The sequence below is a fragment of the Epinephelus fuscoguttatus genome, linkage group LG16 (genome assembly GCF_011397635.1).
Source record: "Epinephelus fuscoguttatus linkage group LG16, E.fuscoguttatus.final_Chr_v1".
NCBI lineage: Eukaryota > Metazoa > Chordata > Actinopteri > Perciformes > Serranidae > Epinephelus > Epinephelus fuscoguttatus.
This window is the reverse complement of record NC_064767.1, coordinates 25,780,494-25,799,966: the sequence shown is the minus strand read 5'-3', so window position 1 is coordinate 25,799,966 and position 19,473 is coordinate 25,780,494. Positions and strand designations below refer to the sequence as shown.

The following is a 19,473-nucleotide window of genomic DNA, read 5'->3' as shown; positions in this document are numbered from 1 at the left end:
AGGATTATCTGTGTCCAATGTTAAAACTAGAAGCTATGTTAGAGTTGACCACGTGGGGGGGTAGTTGGGCTGACAATTTAAATGCCACCAGGATTTTTGTTTTTATTCTGAGGGTTTTTGAGATAATGTTAATGAAGATAAAATATATCACCTATCGTGCTAGTCTCTGTTGTTAGGTTACATACATGTACATAATGCTTGTTAGAAGATAATATGGTAAAATCTATAAGGTATATTTTTCTGTCTAAAAGAAAGAGAATAAGAAAACACATAGTTTAGGAAAAATAAAATTATATAAACTGTGAAACTTAAAGACTTCTGTTGAGTGTCATTTGGGGTTCACTGCTGTATTTTGGTTGTTTTCAGTATTTTATTTCCACACTCAGTCCCGCCTTCATGGGATCCCTCCTGTGACGTGGAGAGAAGTTAACTTTTTTCTCCCCCTCTCCAGCTGAACGTGATCTCGGGTCAACAACTCCTCACACAAGCTGAGTTGAAGTCACTCTAGTGGGTGATGTTGGTTATTGTCGGAGCTCAAGTGTCCGGTCCTGCACCACAATTCGCTTAGTATCAGCGACGTTTCCAGCCTGTTGCGGGTCAGAGAGCAGCGGTGAGGAGCTCACACTGGTCATGGCACAGAAGGCTCCAGGCTGGTTTGGAGTTTTCCTCTCTACAGCAACCTTAGCCATTATTGTGGGGAGTCCGGTCAACGGTGAGTTGTTTATTTCCTTGGAGGCTTGTGTTTTGCTGGGCTATAACTTCATGTCCCTCACAGTGGGCTCTCAGGGTTAACTCTATGTAATGCACAGCAGGGGCCAGTTCTCTTCTCTGCAGCTGGAGTAGATTTAAATAGGCTGCTCATTTAAAGAGATTTATATCCGCTCCTGGAAAAGGCTTTAAAGGGATTCTTTATAGACGTACAGAAAGTTCTGAGAACATCCTTAAAAACACAAGGCAGAATGAGTTTGTTTCAGAGCACTGAGCATCTAAGCTGTCTTACTGTAGCTTCATTTTTAATTATAGGAATGAAATATGGCTCACTCTTATGCACTGGAATGTGACAGTAAATGCAACACTTATAATTACCTATTTGGTGAAGAGCCAAAGTTCATAAATGCTGAAATATTTTTCTTTAATTTTGTGGTCTAATTTCACTATCCACCCTTTTTTAGGAGGTTAAATCCATTTTTTTATTTCAGTCAAAACTGGTAAGCGCTGAAATGATCTGCAGATTTATCATTTAGTCATCACCGAAAATCGCCAGCTATTTTGTTTTTTGTCAGTTCATCTGTTAGATAATTGTTTAGTTTAGTTCAGTTTACCTAAGAAGGGACAGTGCAGTCAAATAAATACATGGTATGAAAATGCCAGAATTAGCCAAAAGGCTATTTTTCATCCATATTTGCCAAGATGTTACTCAAGGCTACCTAAAATAAAACAGGGCATACAGTTTAAAATACTTCTTTGAACACATCAACAAAGAATAATTTTAACATGATTGTTTCGTCGCAAGAATCGATTTATTTAGTGCTAAAATTGATGCAAAATAAAAGGACATACAATTTTTAAAAGCACTAGAGGCAGTGGCGACATATTTCCATGTAGTACAACACTAGCAGACATTAGTAGCAGTCGCAAAAAAGAGTTTAGTGCTTAGGCTACATGTGTATGTTTTAATCATCCATTTTTTTTTAATTGATTACTGCTAGAAGTATTTAGTTCTCTGATATGAATTTTAATTACATTCCACTGTCTTGAACCTCTTAGAGACCAGGCTGACTGGCTAAAAGCACTTTCCCTCCTTTGGATAGTACAGTCTTTTTTTATGGAACCCAGAGTGACATAGTTAATGTTTGCTCTTCTGCTGATATAAGCTACAGGTGGTGGTGGAGCTAAGCCATGAGAGGCTTTGTATATCAAGATCAAGTTTGCATATTTTATCAAGTCATCCCAACTTCTAAAATCTGATATTTTTTTTAGAACTGAGCACAACATCCAAAAAAATCATTGGTTCAAGTTTGTTAAATGCAAGGACTTGCTGCTTTTGTGTCATTTATATAATTAAAATAGGATTTAATTGAGTTTTGAGCTGTTGGTTGAACAAATGAAGCAATTTGGAGACGTTGCCCTGAGCTTGGAATAATTGGAATTGGTCACACTTTGATGTGATTTTTTTTGAATGATTATAGTGATCATTCAATAATTTAAAACAGACAGATATTTAGATTATTCAAGATGCTTATTCGATGCAGCCCTGAAGCTGTCACATGCCCATAGTTTTTGCTACTTTACGGTGGTTTTTGATGTAAACATATGCCTAATTCTTTCACTCTGGGGTTGTCAAATCTTTGATGCTTATTATCCCAGGTACAACATTGTGCTTCCACATGAATAAACATGTTCCTCTGTGTCAAGAAGAAACCATATTTTTCATCCAGTATGTTGAATATAACCTCATATCTCCCTCTGTAAACAGCTCAGCATTCAGGGGGCCGGTTCCACCATCCCACCAGGACTTCTGAACCTCTTGTGAGACCAGGCCATGTTTCAAGGATTTACCTGACTCCAGATCAGCTCAGACGGCTGCACTTCAAACCCACCATAGGCACCATCAAGCTGTCGGAGGGCCATGAAGTTAAATTCAACTGCTCCATCGACATCCCAGATGCCAGGCTGGAGCCCAACATCCTCTGGTTGAAGAACGGCCAGGACCTGGCAGGAAACTCACAGGTGGTGATCAACGAGCTCCAGACCATCACAGACGGGGTCACAACTCTCCTCTCCACTGCCAGGTATGTAACACATTTAGGGGAAAAGCTGTGTGACAGGTTGATTACACAGACTGACAAGTGATCTCTGTATTACAGCATTAACCATGTGCAGCGAGGGGATGCAGGGGAGTATCGCTGCAGACTGACCATCAACTCCAGAACTGTAGAGTCTCAGCCGATCACCATTGAGGTGCAAGGTAAGTTTTAACATGATGCCAAGACTGGATGCTTCTTGGGGTTTTCACATTTGTCATGACACATTGTTTAATCCGTCTGTAGGTCTACCAACGTTTATCCGGCAACCTGAGGACAGAAACGTAACCAGAAACTCACCCTTCACTCTGTCATGTGAGGCAGTCGGACCCCCAGATCCTGTTCAAATCCGCTGGCTCCGTGATGGATTACCTGATAGTGACTTTCATAACTCTCCCAGCAGCTTCTCTGTGTCAGGTGAGACATTAACCACACAGTCTCTGTGTCTTCCTCACACATACAGAAAATATGTGTTGCATTGTGGTCTACTTAACAACACTTATACACTCCTTCCCTCTCAATGCCTGTTCCCATTGAGGTTGTCGTCAGAGAGAAGTGTTAGTTCTTGCTGTTCTTCTCACACATCGTCCAGTGAATGGTCAGAATATGACTCGAGATAAGTCTGGATGACACCTTGAAACAAACAGAAAGAAGCTGAACATGTGCTGACATAAGATACTTTGCTCCCCAATCAGTCTGACATGTGTTAGAGGAGCTATAGAAGTAGTTCTCTCTGGACTTTAAAAGTGCACCTTTAAAGTCTGTTTTATCTGCGTCAAATCAGTGAAAGCGCTTTTTGATCAAGCGTTATTTGTGGGTTTGTTTTGTTTTTATTAGAAGAACCTCTGGCTTTTATAAAAAGTTGTAAAAGTAGTATACTAGACGGTACACAAAAGCTGCAGCTTGTTAAACCAATTAATTAGTTTCACTTTGGTTAACCACCCTCCTGTGATTGAATGTGGAAACATTCATTAGCAGAGATAAAGGGACATGTGGCTCTCTGATAATGGTGACACAGCGTGGAGCAGGTCTAATTCAGCTAGCATCACTTTGTCGGTGGTTTCTATTCTGCCTCGTCTCTGCTGCCTCAGCATCTGCTTACTGCAGTGAGATTTATCACCACAGTCAGTATCACTGCTGAGTGGTCAACAACGGTCATTCAGGTGACATGACACACATGGGGAATAACTAAACACTGAAATGCATTACTTCCTTTCTGATTAAAGCAACAGTTTGACATTTGGAGAAATATACTTATTCAAGTTATTGCTGAGAGCTATGACTATACTAAATGAGCCAACAGCCGGTTAACTTAGCTTAGCATAAAGGCTGGAAACAGGGGGAAACAGCTAGCCTGGCTCCGTCCAAAGGTAACCAAAATGGGACCAGTTGCCAAGTAACTGGGCTAAAAATAGTTTGGCATGTAAACAAATCCAGTGTTTGTATGGATTAATCAAATAATGTGCTGTTAAGTGACTATTAAGGTGCTGGTATGGATTCTGTTACATTTGAACACAGCAAAGCTAGCTACTGTCCCTGCTTGCAGTCTTTATGCTAAGCTAAGCTAAGCTAAGCTAAACTAAGCTAAGCTAAGAAGCTGCTAGCTGTAATCTTACATTGAACAGAAGGAGGTGAGGTAATGGTCTTCTCATCTAACTCGAGGCATAAAAACAGGTAAGCATTTATCAGCATTTCAAACTGTTGCTTCAAAATATGCATGCAACTGACAACTATTTATTTTAATTGTTTCTTTAAATTGTCAGAAAATAGTCAAAAATAGCGCAATTCCCCCAAATCTTAGCTGACATATTCAAATAGTTTGCTTTGTCTGATCCACAGTCCAAAATCAAAGGTATTTAGTTTATTAACATGGAAAAATAATATAATAATAAATAATATTCACATTTGAGAAGCTGAAACCAGTGAATGTCACATTTAACAAAAAAGGACTTTTATAGATAATCAATTTGCTGCACCTTAATTGACCGACTAATCAATCAGCTAATCATTTCAGCTCTGCATGGAAGTTAATACCTACTGAAGTTGATTATTGTTTATGAATATACTGAATGTAAAAGTCAAGAGTAGTTGTGAGAAGATCAGTTTAGGTTTGAGTTTTAATTTCACGTTATACTCTCGAAATTATATAGCAGCCTTTTCAACTTGGACTCTCCCTTTACGGCCTCAGCTGCCCTCCTTTTGAAAGCAAACATTTGTTATTAGAAGCATAACCTTTCTGCTCTTTCTGCTCTAACCCTTCATTTTCCGCTCGCCGCAGGCTACGAGTTGCTGCTGTAGCCAGTGAGTGGAGATAAAGCCTGGCGCTGGGGGGTTAAAGGTTCAGAGCTGTGCTTTGGTCCAGCATGTGCAAGGGCCTGGGCAGTAAGGGGATGGGGGGCTGTACGGGGAGTCTGTTCGGGGGTTGGCTCCGGGGACAAAGACCTCATTCACGGGACGGCCCACAAACCAGCAGGGAGGGGCTGGGCACAGAGGCTGCAGGCTACCAGAGCGCTGTGCAAGACCAAATATTGGCACAACCGCTCCTCTGCACCTCATGCATACTATAAGTCCAGGGCCCCCTTTTCCACTACGGCTTGGATCCCATTGATATTATCACAGTGCTTTTATGATGTGAAGTGGTGCATGATTGTATTTTTGTTTGAGCTGAGTTGTTGTTAGCATTCACTTTTCAGTCAGAATGCTTCAAAGCAGATAATTAAACTCTCTTAAATAGAGATGTTGATGCAGATTTAAATTGAGGTTATAGGCTTCTTATCCACATTTCAATCTTAAATCTCTCTCTCAGGACAGCAGGTGGACACAGATTCGGCTATTCAGCTTTGAAAAACAAAAAGAGAACTGAACCAAATGTGGTGCACAGTAATAAAGAGTGAAAAGTCGAAGGCTTAGTTGTAACCTGACAGAGCAGTTTGGCTATATTTGCTGCCTGAATATAAAAATGGAAAAATCACAGACATCTCAGGCAGCTCAGTAAGCTGGAGAGCTCCCCTCCATAATTTGTGATGTTTCCATTTGAGTTGCCAACCCATCTATTTTTATGACAGTGCTGCAGCTTTTTGTTTTGATTTACTTGCCAAGCACAGTGAAAGCAGAAGTATGAGCCATTAAACTTATTTCATGTCCTTAAAAAGAATTGTGTCTTTAATGAGCCATTAACTGATATGGCTGACACTCTACTGTAGATGCTGGGCGGATAATCCATTCATCAAACTGCTCCTGCAGCATGATCCACTCTTCTGTTGTCATATATTAGCACAGCATTGTGGAAAGCATTGTTTTACCAAAATACTGCTAAATACATGTAAGCACATGTTTCACACAGCTCTGTTGCAAGTGGCACTTATCCGTTCTTAAAGGCGGTAATGAGCGTTTGGAATAAACTCATCATGTGTACGGACAGAGGTGGATTATGCTGCAGGTGTAATTACAGAAGTTTTATGGACATTTCATCCACCATGAAAACTTGTCACCGTTTGATAGCAGTAGCAACTGGCATCATTTTAACAAGACCACAGCCACAAAAACCAATTAACAGACAGTAATGCAGCAATGTTTCTTCCTCTCAGGGGCTGAATAGTTTCATTCAAAAGACAGATATTGGAAATAAACCAAGGTGTTGTGACATATACTAGATTGGCTTTTTCCCTGTTGTCACTTTTCTCCTTTGGAAAATTGTAGAAGAAGGACCACTTTCATTTGGGTCAACAGTGAACCCTGCTCAGTGCCCACATTGCCTCAACCATCTGTTTGCCATGCAGTTTGAAATGAGGCATGTGGTAATTACATTTGCACAGCTTGGCTGGAAATGCACTGATGTAGGCTATTTGCATGTTTCTGTCAGAACCTTAAAGGGATACTTGTTGGATTGCAGAGTGTTTGAGATATCGGCCGTAGAGATGTCTGTCTTCTCTTGAATATAGTAGAAATAGATGGCACTTGGCTTGTGGTGCTCAAAGCACCAAAAAGTACATTTGAAAAGCTCAACAGCAATGTCTCTTTCCAGAAATCATTAACCGGTTACTCTAGATAAGCCACAGACTTTGCTGTGAGCAGTTTTTTGTAGGAGCTATTTTATTTCTAAAGTGCTGCACATGCCACCTGTATCATCGTGCAGAAGGAAGCGTGCAGCTAGCTCACCTAGCACCACTGAGCTAGCTAACATTACAGCTTAGCCGAGGAGGACAGCAATAATGCTGACATCTCATGCTGTCATAAGCACACGCCGTCTGCGCAGTGATACATTTGGCAAGTCTAGTTTGGCAGACAGAAAATAGTTCTTACATGAAACTGCTCACAACAAGGGCTGTGGATTATCTTGAGTAAACAGGTCATGATTTCTGGAAAGAGACATTGCGGTTGAGTATTTCAAAGCAGAGTGCCATCTAGTTGCATTATATTTGAAAGATGGCAGACATCTCTACTGCCGATATCTCCAACATATCAGCAACTCACACTAAACAATCTAAATTGATAGATAGCACAACAGGTAGAGGAAGTGAACTGTCCCTTAAAATGTTAATTTATGCACTTTTGATCTATGTGATCCAAAGTTTATATGAGATGTTTCTTTTTAATGTAACTTATATAACTGATTCAACCCAACCTAAGTAAAGCACTCTTTACCCTGGAGCTCCCAAGCAGACAAAGGCAAACTAAAGAAGTCTCGATATTCTGCAGAATGTAAACAAAGCAACCAAAGTTGTTTCCAGTCATCTCTCAGAGGCTGTTCTGTGATAAGCTTTGTGGAAAGGTTTCTGAGATAGAGAGACTGGAAAACAGAGCACAAAAGGGACATTATTTTGCAGCCGTCCCAGTCCTATTCTAACCGGGCAGATCTGTGGCTGTTGAAAGAGGGGAATTGTGCATCCAGGAAAAGAGACCCAGCAAAACCATTGTTACCACAGTACATTGCAGTGGAGAGGCTCAATTTGATCTTACTGTATGAGGTACTGCTGTGTGAACTTTTGAGGTATAATAAAGGAATGAGTCATCCCCAAATGTGTCTTTTGTATCAGTTTCAGTCTCACTTCTCTATTCAGACTGACATGGCACTTTTGCCACCCATTTGCCTTCGACACAGAGAGAAATCAGTTAGTTTGTCCAAACATAGAAGATGATAACAATGTGCCTGGCCAGCTTGAACTTCAGTTTTTTTCCTAGTAACACCTTTATCAATATTCAGCTTTGTCTTGACCTTGATTCCTCAAGGGTCCTTGAGGATTGTTGTTTTTTTGTTTTTTTTTAAGATATTTTTTGGGGGCATTTTTGCCTTTAATCGATAGCACAGACAAGTGTGAAAGGGGGAGAGAGAGAGAGAGGGAGTGACATGCAGCAAAGGGCCACAAGCCGGAGTCGAACCCGGGCCGCTGCGGCAACAGCCTTGTACATGTGGCGCCTGCTCTACCACCAAGCCACCGGCGCCCCGGATTGTTTTTTTTTTGAGATCTTACAGCATTGAAATGTTTCATTGTTCTCCCAAATGTGTCAATTACAGGTGTGGACAAGTACACGCAGTTCAGTTGCGAAGCTTACAACACGAAGGGAGTCACCACCTCCAGAGAAGCAAATATCAACATTAAAGGTAAAACTCAGTCTTGTGGGGGCTGGTACACATTCCAGGAGGTTTTCATGCTCTGCAAGCTGACCATATGCCTCCATGTTAGGGAGTTAATAAGGGTTTTTTATGGTGTTTGGTAGTGCTTCCTGACCCTGTGTCCAATGTTACTGTGACGGCGAGGCAGTCCAATAAGTTGATGTTGAGCTGGAGCCCCGGACATGATGGTTTCTCTCCACTAACTATATGCCACATCAGGGTAAGCCCCATGCCTGCACAAGGACTGGTGTTCCCTAATGTCCTCGAATTGATCCTCACATGTTCGTTGTTTCATCTAAGGTTAAAGAGGTGAGTCGGCGGCAAGGGGAGGTGATGACCACCAGGTTCATCAACGTCACAGTGCCGCCTTTCCAGAGCGAAATCCCTGGGCTGCAGGCTATGACGTGGTACAGCATGAGTGTTTCCTGCAGCAATGAGGTGGGGGCTTCTCCCGTCAGCATGTGGATCCAGAGCAACACTACAGAGGGAGGTGTGTGAGTAGTTAAGGAACTGTGGAACAATTATAAGGTTGAATTTAGTTGGCAGTTTGTGATACGCCAGCAGATTTGCAGATACGTGGCTGCAACATGGGAAGACGAACCAAAATCTAATTAAATCCATCCTAATGTATACACATGTTTGAATTCACAAGGCTGCTACTTGTCTTAAAAGGCACCTTGATTATTTATTTAAGAAGAGCCTCTGTGTTATGCCTCATTCTCATCATAGCAGATTCCTGTTTAGGTTTCAGAAACGTAGCACTATGTAATTAGCCGACTGCTTTCCCGTCCAAAATGTGCTAAATGTAAGCCTCCTTGCAGTAGCAGCATGTCATGACTGGATTTTATGGAAGTTGCACAACTACCTGCTCTGGTCATGGCAAGTCCCCTTCAGGAAAATGTCTTATCCAGTAAAATCTCTTGTTTTCCTAAAGGGTCACATAGGAAATAGGAGTGGTCTCACAGAGAAACACAAAGTACTTACTGGGTGGAGCTGCGTTCAGTTTCCTTCCTAAAGCCACCGATGGGGATATTTTAGTTGAAAGATTTGATACGCTGTGCCAGGAAGTGACCACATACCAAACTGTAATCAAAGATTTCAATGGAGAGGCAGTCTTACTTTCTCTTTTCCATTTTTGTTTTATAGGTTTATAGTACTCATGACGATATCTTAATCCCTCTGTTCCCATTTTTTGTCACACTTTCAGTGCCATCAGTATATCCCCGAAATGTCACAGCACAGCTGAATGAGTCCTGGCTGGTGGTCAGGTGGAAACCTCCACCGGATGATAAAATAAATGGCATCCTGAGTGGTTATGATGTTATTGTCAGACACGGCACACAAGTGAACAAGGTGAGCTTGCCAACAACACTGTAATTAAAGCCTTTCGTAAATAATGATTCTCCTTGTCTATGGATCACTCTAGCTTAGACAATTAACAAAATATAAATTGGAAATAAGAAGAAATACATAAAGTTAGTAAAGTTAGAAGCAACTTATATACTACACATACAGGAGATACATGTGCACATAAAAAATATGACAACATAGGTAGCAATAACATATATAAAACAGTATGATCATTAGTCACCTACATTTGCGCAATAATATAGAGAACACAAAGGCATCAACACAATCAAGTGTGATCAAATGAGTCTAGACAGACACACACACCTACTCTCTCTCTCTCTCACACACACACACACACACACACACACACACACACACTAATAACCATAAGCCTGAGGGAATAAGTTTCAAGTTTGCTTTTAAATGTGGACACAGTTGCTCTGGACCTCAGGTTAGCAGGCAGCTTGTTCCTGAGAGCAGGACCACAGTAACTGAAGGCACCCTCACCAGAGCTGGATCTAATTCTGGGTACAGCTATAAAACCTCTGCCTGATGACCTAAAAGGCCTGATCAGGTTATAATAGTTTAGTTTCAGGTTATATAGTCAGAAATATACATTCATGTACATAGATGCACATACATAGATGTACACATACACTATATATGTGCATGTATGTATATACATAGTTATATAAAGTCACACATGTGCACACATGCAGTAGATATGTACATACAGTCCCAAAAAAACAAAACATGACTTCTTATGTACTGTATTTACTGATTACACATAGGTAAACATACATACATACAGTATGTCTAATACCACAGACGTGGACTTGTCACATGACTTGGACTCATGTAAGACTCGAGTCACAAATTTGATGTGTCTAGACTTGACAAAATCAAAAAAGACTTGCAACTCAACTTGGACTTAAACACCAATGACTTGTAACTTGAGTTGGACTTGAGCCTTTTTACTTAAAAATACTTGATAGCAAAGCAAAGGCATTTTGGGAAAAGAAAGTTAAAGATGTTTTTCTAATATGAGATGAGTTTAATACAACAAGACAGGACAGAAACATACAAAATTCATTCTGTTGTGGTACTCTACCTTTTTATGACTAAGTTCAGTTGCACTTGCTTTGAAAGATTGATAATTTTTTTTAAAGCATGATTTTTGTGAACTTAATATTTTATTAATCTGTGGTTAAAATGGCATTCCGTTTGGTGAAGAGTGCATTATGACTTCTCTAGGACTCAAAACTCAAAGTTTAGGACTTGACTTGGGACTTGTCAGTCTTGACTGAAGACTTGTCTATGGACTTGACTACAAAGACTTGAGATTTACTTGTGACTTACAAAACAATACAGACAGTAGGTGTACGTGTGCCTACACTTACATACACTGCATATTCTCCACTATACACACACTACTACTATATTAAGATATATAAACAACAGTTATGCTGTTGTTCATGCTCATGTTTGTGGTGTTATCTTTAAAGTTTCATTTTTTGTGAAAGCTGATGTTTTCCTTTGAACATTTCTGATAACAATGACTCATGTATGACAAATATGAAAAGAATGCGTCTGACATATTTGGGAATATGTGATCCTCCCTTTGTCCTGCCTACAGAACCAGAGGTCAGCTTCCCTATTATCTCTGAACAAGAGTTTTTCCACTCCTCTCAAGAATCGATGAGGCAGGGAAAGTCATTTACGAGAAGTGTCTCTTCTTCAGATTCACTCTCTAAGAAATAGCACAGTTTATTTTAATACTTTCTTTTGTATGCACCAATGGCGTGGCACATTTTTTCATGATGCTGTTTGTGCCGAGTCGTGCTTCTGTTACTGCGTTTGTGCTTTCTGGTACAATAGTGTGTTTCCCGTCCTTCCTGTCTGTGTTGTAGTTAAAGGAAGCTGATGGTGTGAAAACTAGCAATCTGTTTTTCTTTCTGCAGCATGTGGCTTTGAGTCATCACAGACTGACTGAAATCTGAATACAACGGGATGTGTACTATGGGCCCAAATATCCTTATGCGTTGTCCAGTCAGGTGGTGATGTCATTTCACAAAGGCTTTGTAATAGCAGTGACTGGAAATGTGCACGTATGCTGTGTGTCTAATCCTCAGTCCCACCTGCCCCTGTGAAACTGAAATACATAGTTCGGATAAGATTTGATTTGATTAGATTTGAGGAATTAATAGTTCCTGTTACTTGCTCATAATTCTCCATGTTCCATGGTAGAAGTCATGGTGTCATCATCTTGTTTTGAATCTGAGGCTGATTCCCATAATTTGTTGAGGATTTGCTGTTGTAAGAACATTTAACCACACAGTGAAGTGCCCTCTGATGGGTGCCACAGACATGATGGACCATAAATCATGGGTTCAGAGTTCCCAGTCCGATCGTCAGCACATTGGTAAAGCAGAGGAACCCCACGGTGTGGTGTTGTGAAATGCAGCGCTATGTCTGTCACATGTTCCCTCCCATTGCAGGACATGAGCTTATATAGAAAGTGGGTCTCCTTCCCTTTTCTGAGGGAGTTTGTTTGATATATAGTAATATATATAGTTCCTAGTAATCAGTTCTTTGGGATTTTCCAAAAAGGTTTCATACTGTAAGTGAAATCAGTTTTAAGGGACTTTTCAAATGAGCTTCTTGTTTCTTATCGTGCTTTGAGTGGAATGAGAGCAAAAGGAGGAGACATAGTGAGAGAGAGGTCAGGACATGCAGCAGAGCTGTTGAGTGAGATGTTTCACAAATGTACAAGATGTTCTTCAGCATAATTTTCCACCAGTGTTTCCGAAACATTATCTCTTTTCATGGACAATATGCTTCCCTTTCAGTTTAATGACTTACCTTACTGTACCATTAAACCTATGTCTATCTGGTGACCTGCAGTATCTTCTTTTAACAGGTTAAACTCCACAAAGATAATAATTAACCTTAAAATCTGTTTTTAAGAGGAATCTAATTACGGCACTAGAAACAACCCACATTTGAATTGTCTCTGTTGTTATGCTGTGTGTTATTTCAGTTCCACAGTATCAACACCACGGTCCATATAGAGCTGCAGGAATTCAACACAACCTACAGCGTGGAGGTGGCTGCATGCACGCAGGCAGGGAGCGGCATGGTCAGCCCACGAGTCTGGCTGTTTGTGCCACAGGACAGTAAGCTGCTCTATTGATTTATCTCATCATCTGGGAACTGTTAACTTTACTATCTGGCTCTAGTAATGGTAGTGTCCTTGGAACTGTCAGCTGATTGTCCAGTATTTTGTTTTATGACCAAATACAAGCCAAACTAACGGCAGTCACATCAGCCTCAGCTCTGTACTTTGTGTTATGTGCAAATGTTAGCATGCTTATATTGTCATTGTGAGCATGTTAATAAGCTGATGTTAACATTTAGCTCAAAGCAATGCCGTGCCTGGTAGAGCCACTAACATTTAGACTTTAGTCTTGTTTAAAGGGATAGTTCAGGTTTTTTGAAGTGGGGTTGTATGAGGAACTTATCCATAGTCAGTGTATTATATAGAGTAGATGGCGGTCAGCATGACTGCAGTTTGGAGAACCAGACAGTAGTACCGCTAAGGAAGCTAAGCAATGTACTGCTAAGGATGGGGCAGCAGCAAAAACATTTTTAGCTGCCAAAAAAAATCCTTTTGAGAAAAATCAATATATACTTGGAATATTTTCTCTACTTTACGTTGCAGCAGACAGCCTTTCAGAGGGGGAACTGAAGCTGTCATCTATACTCTCTGTAGAGCCACCAGACTCCTTTGACAAAAACTGTGATTTTTACCTCACAAAACACAGGAGTTGCTTTTCTACTGCTGCCTATATTGGTTGGATATTTTGTGTTACAGTGTGACTATGGTGGGTTAAGGGGTTAGTTTAGACTCACTGAAGTCACAAAATAACACAAATAAACTTTTTGATCAAGGCAGCGGTAGACCAGCAGCTCCCATGTTCTGCAAGGTAAAATTACTGTTTTTGTTATAGGAGTCTGGTGCCTTTGAAGAGAACATTGATAACAGCTTCAGTTTCCCGTCAGAAAGGATTGTCTGACGGCAAGGTAAAGCAGTGAAAATATTCTGAATATAGCATACACTTATACCGATATTGATTTTTTTAAGGTGGGCCTTTTTAGGTGACTAAAACACGATTTCTGCTGCTTTTCTGCTAATACACTGACTATGGATAAATACCTCATACAACGCAACTTCACAAATTACGAACTATTCATTTCAGATAGGATGGCCACAACTTGATTATTTACGTTTAAACTATTTATCTATGGACATGTTGCTACAATCTTAGTTTTGCTACAGTGCTACCATAAGGTACGATAATGTGATCACATAACTGAACCTGAATATTCAATTTTGGATATCTCATTTTGCTGAATGTTGTTTTTCTAAACTTTGCTTATTGTTCCTTCTCCTGTCTCAGAATCAGTGGTGTCCCCGTCGTCCAGCCCTGACACCGCAGTTCCAGACTCTGTCTATGTTGTGCTGGGTGTGGTGTGCGGCTTCTGTCTTCTGCTGCTTATCCTCTGGGGGGCTATCTGTGTACAAAACCGTACTTCTGACTCTTGGTTTGGGTATGCTGACAGTCTTTCACCTTCTGTGCAAACACGGTGCTGATTCAATGAACCTTGCTCCAAATTTGATTGTCTTATCTTTAAAGTTACTTCAGATCACTGTATTTTTGACCCATTTGTCTATATGGTTCATCTTTACTTTTAAAAACTTAAAAATCAGATCATGTTTTGGCCCCTTGGGATGTTGAGTAATCTTTCTTCAGTGACGCACTGTAGTAGAACCTAAAAAAACTGAACACTTCCTGACTCTGTTAATAAACTGCCTTTGCTTCCTCTTAATCATTATTATCTGCACATGAAGCCCGTAATAACTGTGCAGCTGGAGAAATCGACAACAGCCAGCTGTTTATTCTCTGGAATTCCTTTATAAAGCGTGTGACTCAGTCTTGCCACTCAGGATATGGATAGGAATGTGTCACAGGCTGCTGCTCAGATAGGAAAACAGCATGTGGCCCCAAAGTCAGGAAGGCAGCTCTGAGGGTTTCCTCACTGTGACCACCACTTCAGTTTGTGTGTGTGTGTGCTACTACTGAGCTATAATGACGTTGGTGTTTAGCTCACTGTTCAGCATTCCCTGTCTTTTCTCTTTCACTGTCTCCCCCTGCAGGCGGCTGTTTGGAGGTGAAGAAAAGCTGCCCACTGTGGTGCAATACAAACCCCAGAGATCCTACAATCGATCAGCCATAGGAATCACACGTATGTTCTTGAATATTAATGTGGATGATTCACATGTATGCAGACATTTTGAGTGATATAGACACATTTCTTAAAATACACAATAACCTGAGTGGGTCCTGTCCGCAGTTGAGAACCTCGGTATTAGTGAAGAACTCCAGGCCAAACTTCAGGACGTTATGGTCATGAGGACCTTGCTCTCCATTGGGAAGGTTCTTGGAGAGGGTGAGTGAGCTGTTTCATTTTGAGAAATGTGTAACCATAGGAGCCATTCATATCCACATGATTACATACAGATAATACCACATACAGTGTGCGGAGTATTAAGTATTTGTGATTTCCTTTAATCAGGTGAATTTGGCTCAGTGGTGGAGGGATATTTAAGACAACCAGATGGAACATCTGAAAAAGTTGCTGTCAAGACAATGAAACGTGAGTTCTCTATCACTAAAAGATCTCCTTTCATCATCTATAAACTGTAAGACAAGTAGCAACAAAGGATGATTTTCCGCTTTCTTCAAACAGTGGATAGCTTCTCTCAAAGGGAGATTGAAGAGTTCCTGAATGAGGCAGCCTGCATGAAAGATTTCAACCATCCTAATGTCATCAAACTGCTAGGTAGGAATAACGTATTGCCTCTCTGTAGTACTGTAAAACCCAACAACTCTGTGTCCTGCTCTGTTTTCATTTGCACATCCTTACATTGTTTCTGTGCCTTGACTTGTCCTTTTTAGGTGTGTGCTTGGAAGTAGGTTCAGGACATTTTCCCAAGCCCATGGTCATCCTGCCTTTCATGAAATATGGAGATCTACATAGCTTCCTGCTGCGCTCACGCCTGGGAGAAAGTCCAGTGGTGAGATTTCAGCCAAACACTGAAATACATTCTGGCCCATAAAATATATTATTGTTAGAGGAAACTTTTTTTGATTGTCTGTTTTGTACACAGTTCTTGCCCACTCAGACACTCCTGAAGTTCATGGTTGACATCGCTTTGGGTATGGAATATCTCAGCGGTCGTAACTTTCTGCATCGTGACCTGGCAGCTCGGAACTGCATGTAAGTTGCAGATACAAAACATTTTGAGTAGTCACTTTCAGATTAAAGGTGAAACTTGTAAAGTTTAGTTTGCTTCTTTGCGAGGGTTGTGTCATTCACTATTCCTGTTTATTCTCAACGCTGTTCCTCGTTTGTCTTACAGGCTGCGTGATGACATGACAGTGTGTGTAGCAGACTTTGGGTTATCCAAGAAGATCTACAGCGGAGATTATTACAGGCAGGGAAGAATAGCCAAAATGCCTGTGAAATGGATCGCAGTAGAGAGTCTGGCTGACAGAGTTTTTACTGTAAAGAGTGATGTTGTAAGTAACTCCTTCTGCTCCTGTCTCTTCTGGTAACAGTCAGCACTATAAATCGCACTGTCACTAAAAGAAGAACTGACACCTCATCTTCGCTCTCTGTTTCACACACCACTGTCTGAATTTCAAAACCGTGTGAAGTCTACACAGAGCAGTCAGCTGAATTTACCCAGCACTAATTACTCAGCGTTCCTTTTACAGATGTGGTAGACATTTTGTTTCTCCTCACATCATTTACCAGTGTGTGGTAATATCAGGATTTTTACCCTGTGTTGCAATTTATCCCTGCTTTTGAAATTTTGATTTACATGCTTAAACATAAAGTTTCAGAAACGTGTAATGCAAAAAATGATTGTCTTATTGTAAGTACTCATCTGGGGGAAGTTTTACCCTCTTGACCTGTAGTGTCACCCCTGGTTGGGGAAAAAAATATGTCTATGCTCTATATTGAAACATAGAAATGAAAACTAGTAATGAAAAGTGGAACCAAAACCAAGGGCTGAATACATTCAAAGTTCACACAGTTTGTAGTGGGCTGTAAACACAAATGTAGATTATCCTTTTGAAATTATTTTCAGCACACTTTCAAGCCAGCAAATTTTAAGGGTCGGAATTAATATAATCTTTTTCACATGATGAAATATCTGAAGTTAATATTCTGTGTCATGCAGTGGGCATTTGGTGTTACCATGTGGGAGATTGCTACACGAGGCATGACGCCGTACCCTGGTGTCCAGAACCATGAAATTTACGACTACCTTCTTGAAGGACAGAGACTGAAGCAGCCGGGAGACTGTTTGGATGAGCTGTGAGTATTGTCCATTCTTGACATGAGTGTTGACTTTGGGTTCGATTGTGTTGGGCGTAGGCATGCCAGAGTCAGGATAGACTTTAAAAGAAGAATGGAGCCCTTTTTTGTCGAAGCCTGGCAGGAATGGGGGAAGTTTTGAGGAATGTAAAAATAGGAACATAATGCTGCAGTTGGTAACTTGAATAAAAATAACTTTGTTGTATTAACTGCAACTCCTTCAAATGTCTTAAGAACCACATTTTAGTGCAGTGTAATCTTTGTGACCCAGCTGCCATGTTGAAAACAGTTTAGCCAGTTGGAGCAAACTTTCTTCACTCACAGCTAAACAGTACACTAAAATATGTTTCTGAAAACATTTGAGGTGAGAAATAGGTACTGCATTAACAGAATCTCAATTCATATTTGATCAGTGCTAGTTTGACAGTGTGACCGTAGTTTATGAGCAGAGACTGATGTGATTTATTGCGAGTTAGAGACTCCTCAACTCTGATTGGTTGTTTTCCGTCAGCTGCAGTGGATTGTTGCAAATGCCATCAGAAGCTCTACAAGGAGAAGATAATTTCTTTTTGCATATTATCTGTCTTGTGAAATACTGTGTGGATATATTAACAGTTTAAGCAATTGTGACATGAACTTTTATAAAAGTTAGCAACTTTTATGTATTAACAGTGTAAAAGACCATAACGCAAGCTCTTCATGGACACTTTAAAAAAAAACCTGAAATTCTTTGTGGTTAAAATACTGTCACTTGCCTGTATCAGAGCTCAGGTGCCACTATACAAGCAGCTGATATGTAGCCCTGCCTTCATTTCTCTATGGTGCAGTAAACTTTACTGCAAACTACACGTCAACCTAGAAGTTGTTTTGCACTTAAAGTACTGATGTGCAGTACATAACCTTTTTTTCATTTCCCCTTATTTTGGCTTACATCCAGTCCAGCAAAAAATATCCCCATCAAAAAGCTTCATCTTTTAGAATTAGACTGCTCTGCTCACCACTGCCATCTGCAGTGAAAGTAGAAACTGAATACAACTTGCAGATGTGTTTTGAAATGTTCTCTTATGAAGTGCTCTTATAGTTATTTCCTTTATTCACCTGTGTCTAGGTATGAGATCATGTACAGCTGTTGGAGGGCTGATCCACTGGACCGACCCTTATTTACCCAACTGCGAGAAATGTTGGAAAAGCTCGCCGAAAAGCTCCCAGAGTCTTTCAGCAGGGACGACATCATCTACATTAACACCAGCTTTCCTGAAGAGGACCCTGACGGAGAAACACTCCCTGCAGAATTCCCCTTGCTCACCTCATCACCTTCCTGCAGCCATCACGTGGCAGAAAATTCAGTCGTTACTGCAGACATTCACGGGAGCCTGGAGGAAGAGAATGATGACGATGATGATCGTTACGTGGTGGTGATCTCCTCTGATCCTTCCCTCAGATCTCCTGCAGCGGACACTCCTCTTTTGTCGAGTGATTCTTTAAGTCAAGCAAATGGAGACATGGGTACTGATGTGATGGCTGTGCATCACAGCTCAAGTGACACTTCTTTCCTGTTGTAAAGATCGGTACCAAGCAGATCAGATCTGTAAGAAAACTGTCACCATGGTTCATCAGTACTAAACAGTATGCCTCATCGCACTGGGAGCACCTTGACTTTTCCTGATGTGAACTTTCTGTAGCATTCTTACCTAAGCAGTTTATGCTTTACATGGCCAGCCTACATGTCAGTGTTAGGAATGTTGTCAGACATGTTCGAGCACATGTTCCATAAGCTTAAGATACACTGAACTGTGAAATTGTTTACTGTACTGAATTTTGTGTTGCAATGTAAATATGGAAATGTACAGAATATTTGTAAAGTGATCTTATATACTGTAAAAACACATGATTCATAGATTTCTTTAAGACCTTATTAAATTGAGACTTATTTCACCAAGTTTTGCAGATTCTCTTAAATCATGTAAGTCAAAATTATAATTATAAAAGTAGTAAAATTCAAAAGTAGCAGCTACAACTATGCAAACATATTTTATAAAAAGAACTACACTGCAATATTTAAGTGCAAGCAAATATAAAGTCATAAGCAAAAGAAGTCACTCTAAAGAAAGGTCCAGTTTGGCACTGATGCATGATCTTATTCTGAAAATTCAATTGCCAAACAAACAACATAAGCAGATAAATAAAATCTAGAGACTGAACGAAAACTAGGACCTAAATAGATTCAATGATGGTGCTGCCTGCTCTGGTAATATG

General features: G+C 40.4%; 1 protein-coding gene across 1 annotated transcript; it reads left to right on the top strand.

Moving 5' to 3' along the window:
• The first annotated feature begins 434 nt into the window (after positions 1-434).
• On the top strand, positions 435-19,152 carry mertka (c-mer proto-oncogene tyrosine kinase a). Its single transcript, XM_049600337.1, has 19 exons — positions 435-712; positions 2,477-2,792; positions 2,868-2,968; positions 3,051-3,221; positions 8,320-8,406; positions 8,523-8,638; positions 8,719-8,908; positions 9,626-9,771; positions 12,809-12,944; positions 14,229-14,379; positions 14,987-15,075; positions 15,184-15,279; positions 15,406-15,486; positions 15,580-15,672; positions 15,789-15,907; positions 16,001-16,110; positions 16,253-16,412; positions 17,081-17,217; positions 18,326-19,152. The coding sequence occupies exons 1-19, from the start codon at positions 631-633 to the stop codon at positions 18,777-18,779; spliced, it is 2,835 nt and encodes a 944-aa protein (XP_049456294.1). The 5' UTR covers positions 435-630; the 3' UTR covers positions 18,780-19,152.
• Positions 19,153-19,473: the final 321 nt, after the last annotated feature.

Excerpts from the sequence above, each read along its gene's own strand:
- mertka (XM_049600337.1), top strand. The coding sequence starts at position 631 with ATGGCACAGAAGGCTCCAGGCTGGTTTGGAGTTTTCCTCTCTACAGCA. Across the intron at positions 713-2,476 it reads TGTGGGGAGTCCGGTCAACG|CTCAGCATTCAGGGGGCCGG; the intron begins GTGAGTTGTTTA and ends CTCTGTAAACAG. Across the intron at positions 12,945-14,228 it reads GCTGTTTGTGCCACAGGACA|AATCAGTGGTGTCCCCGTCG; the intron begins GTAAGCTGCTCT and ends CTCCTGTCTCAG.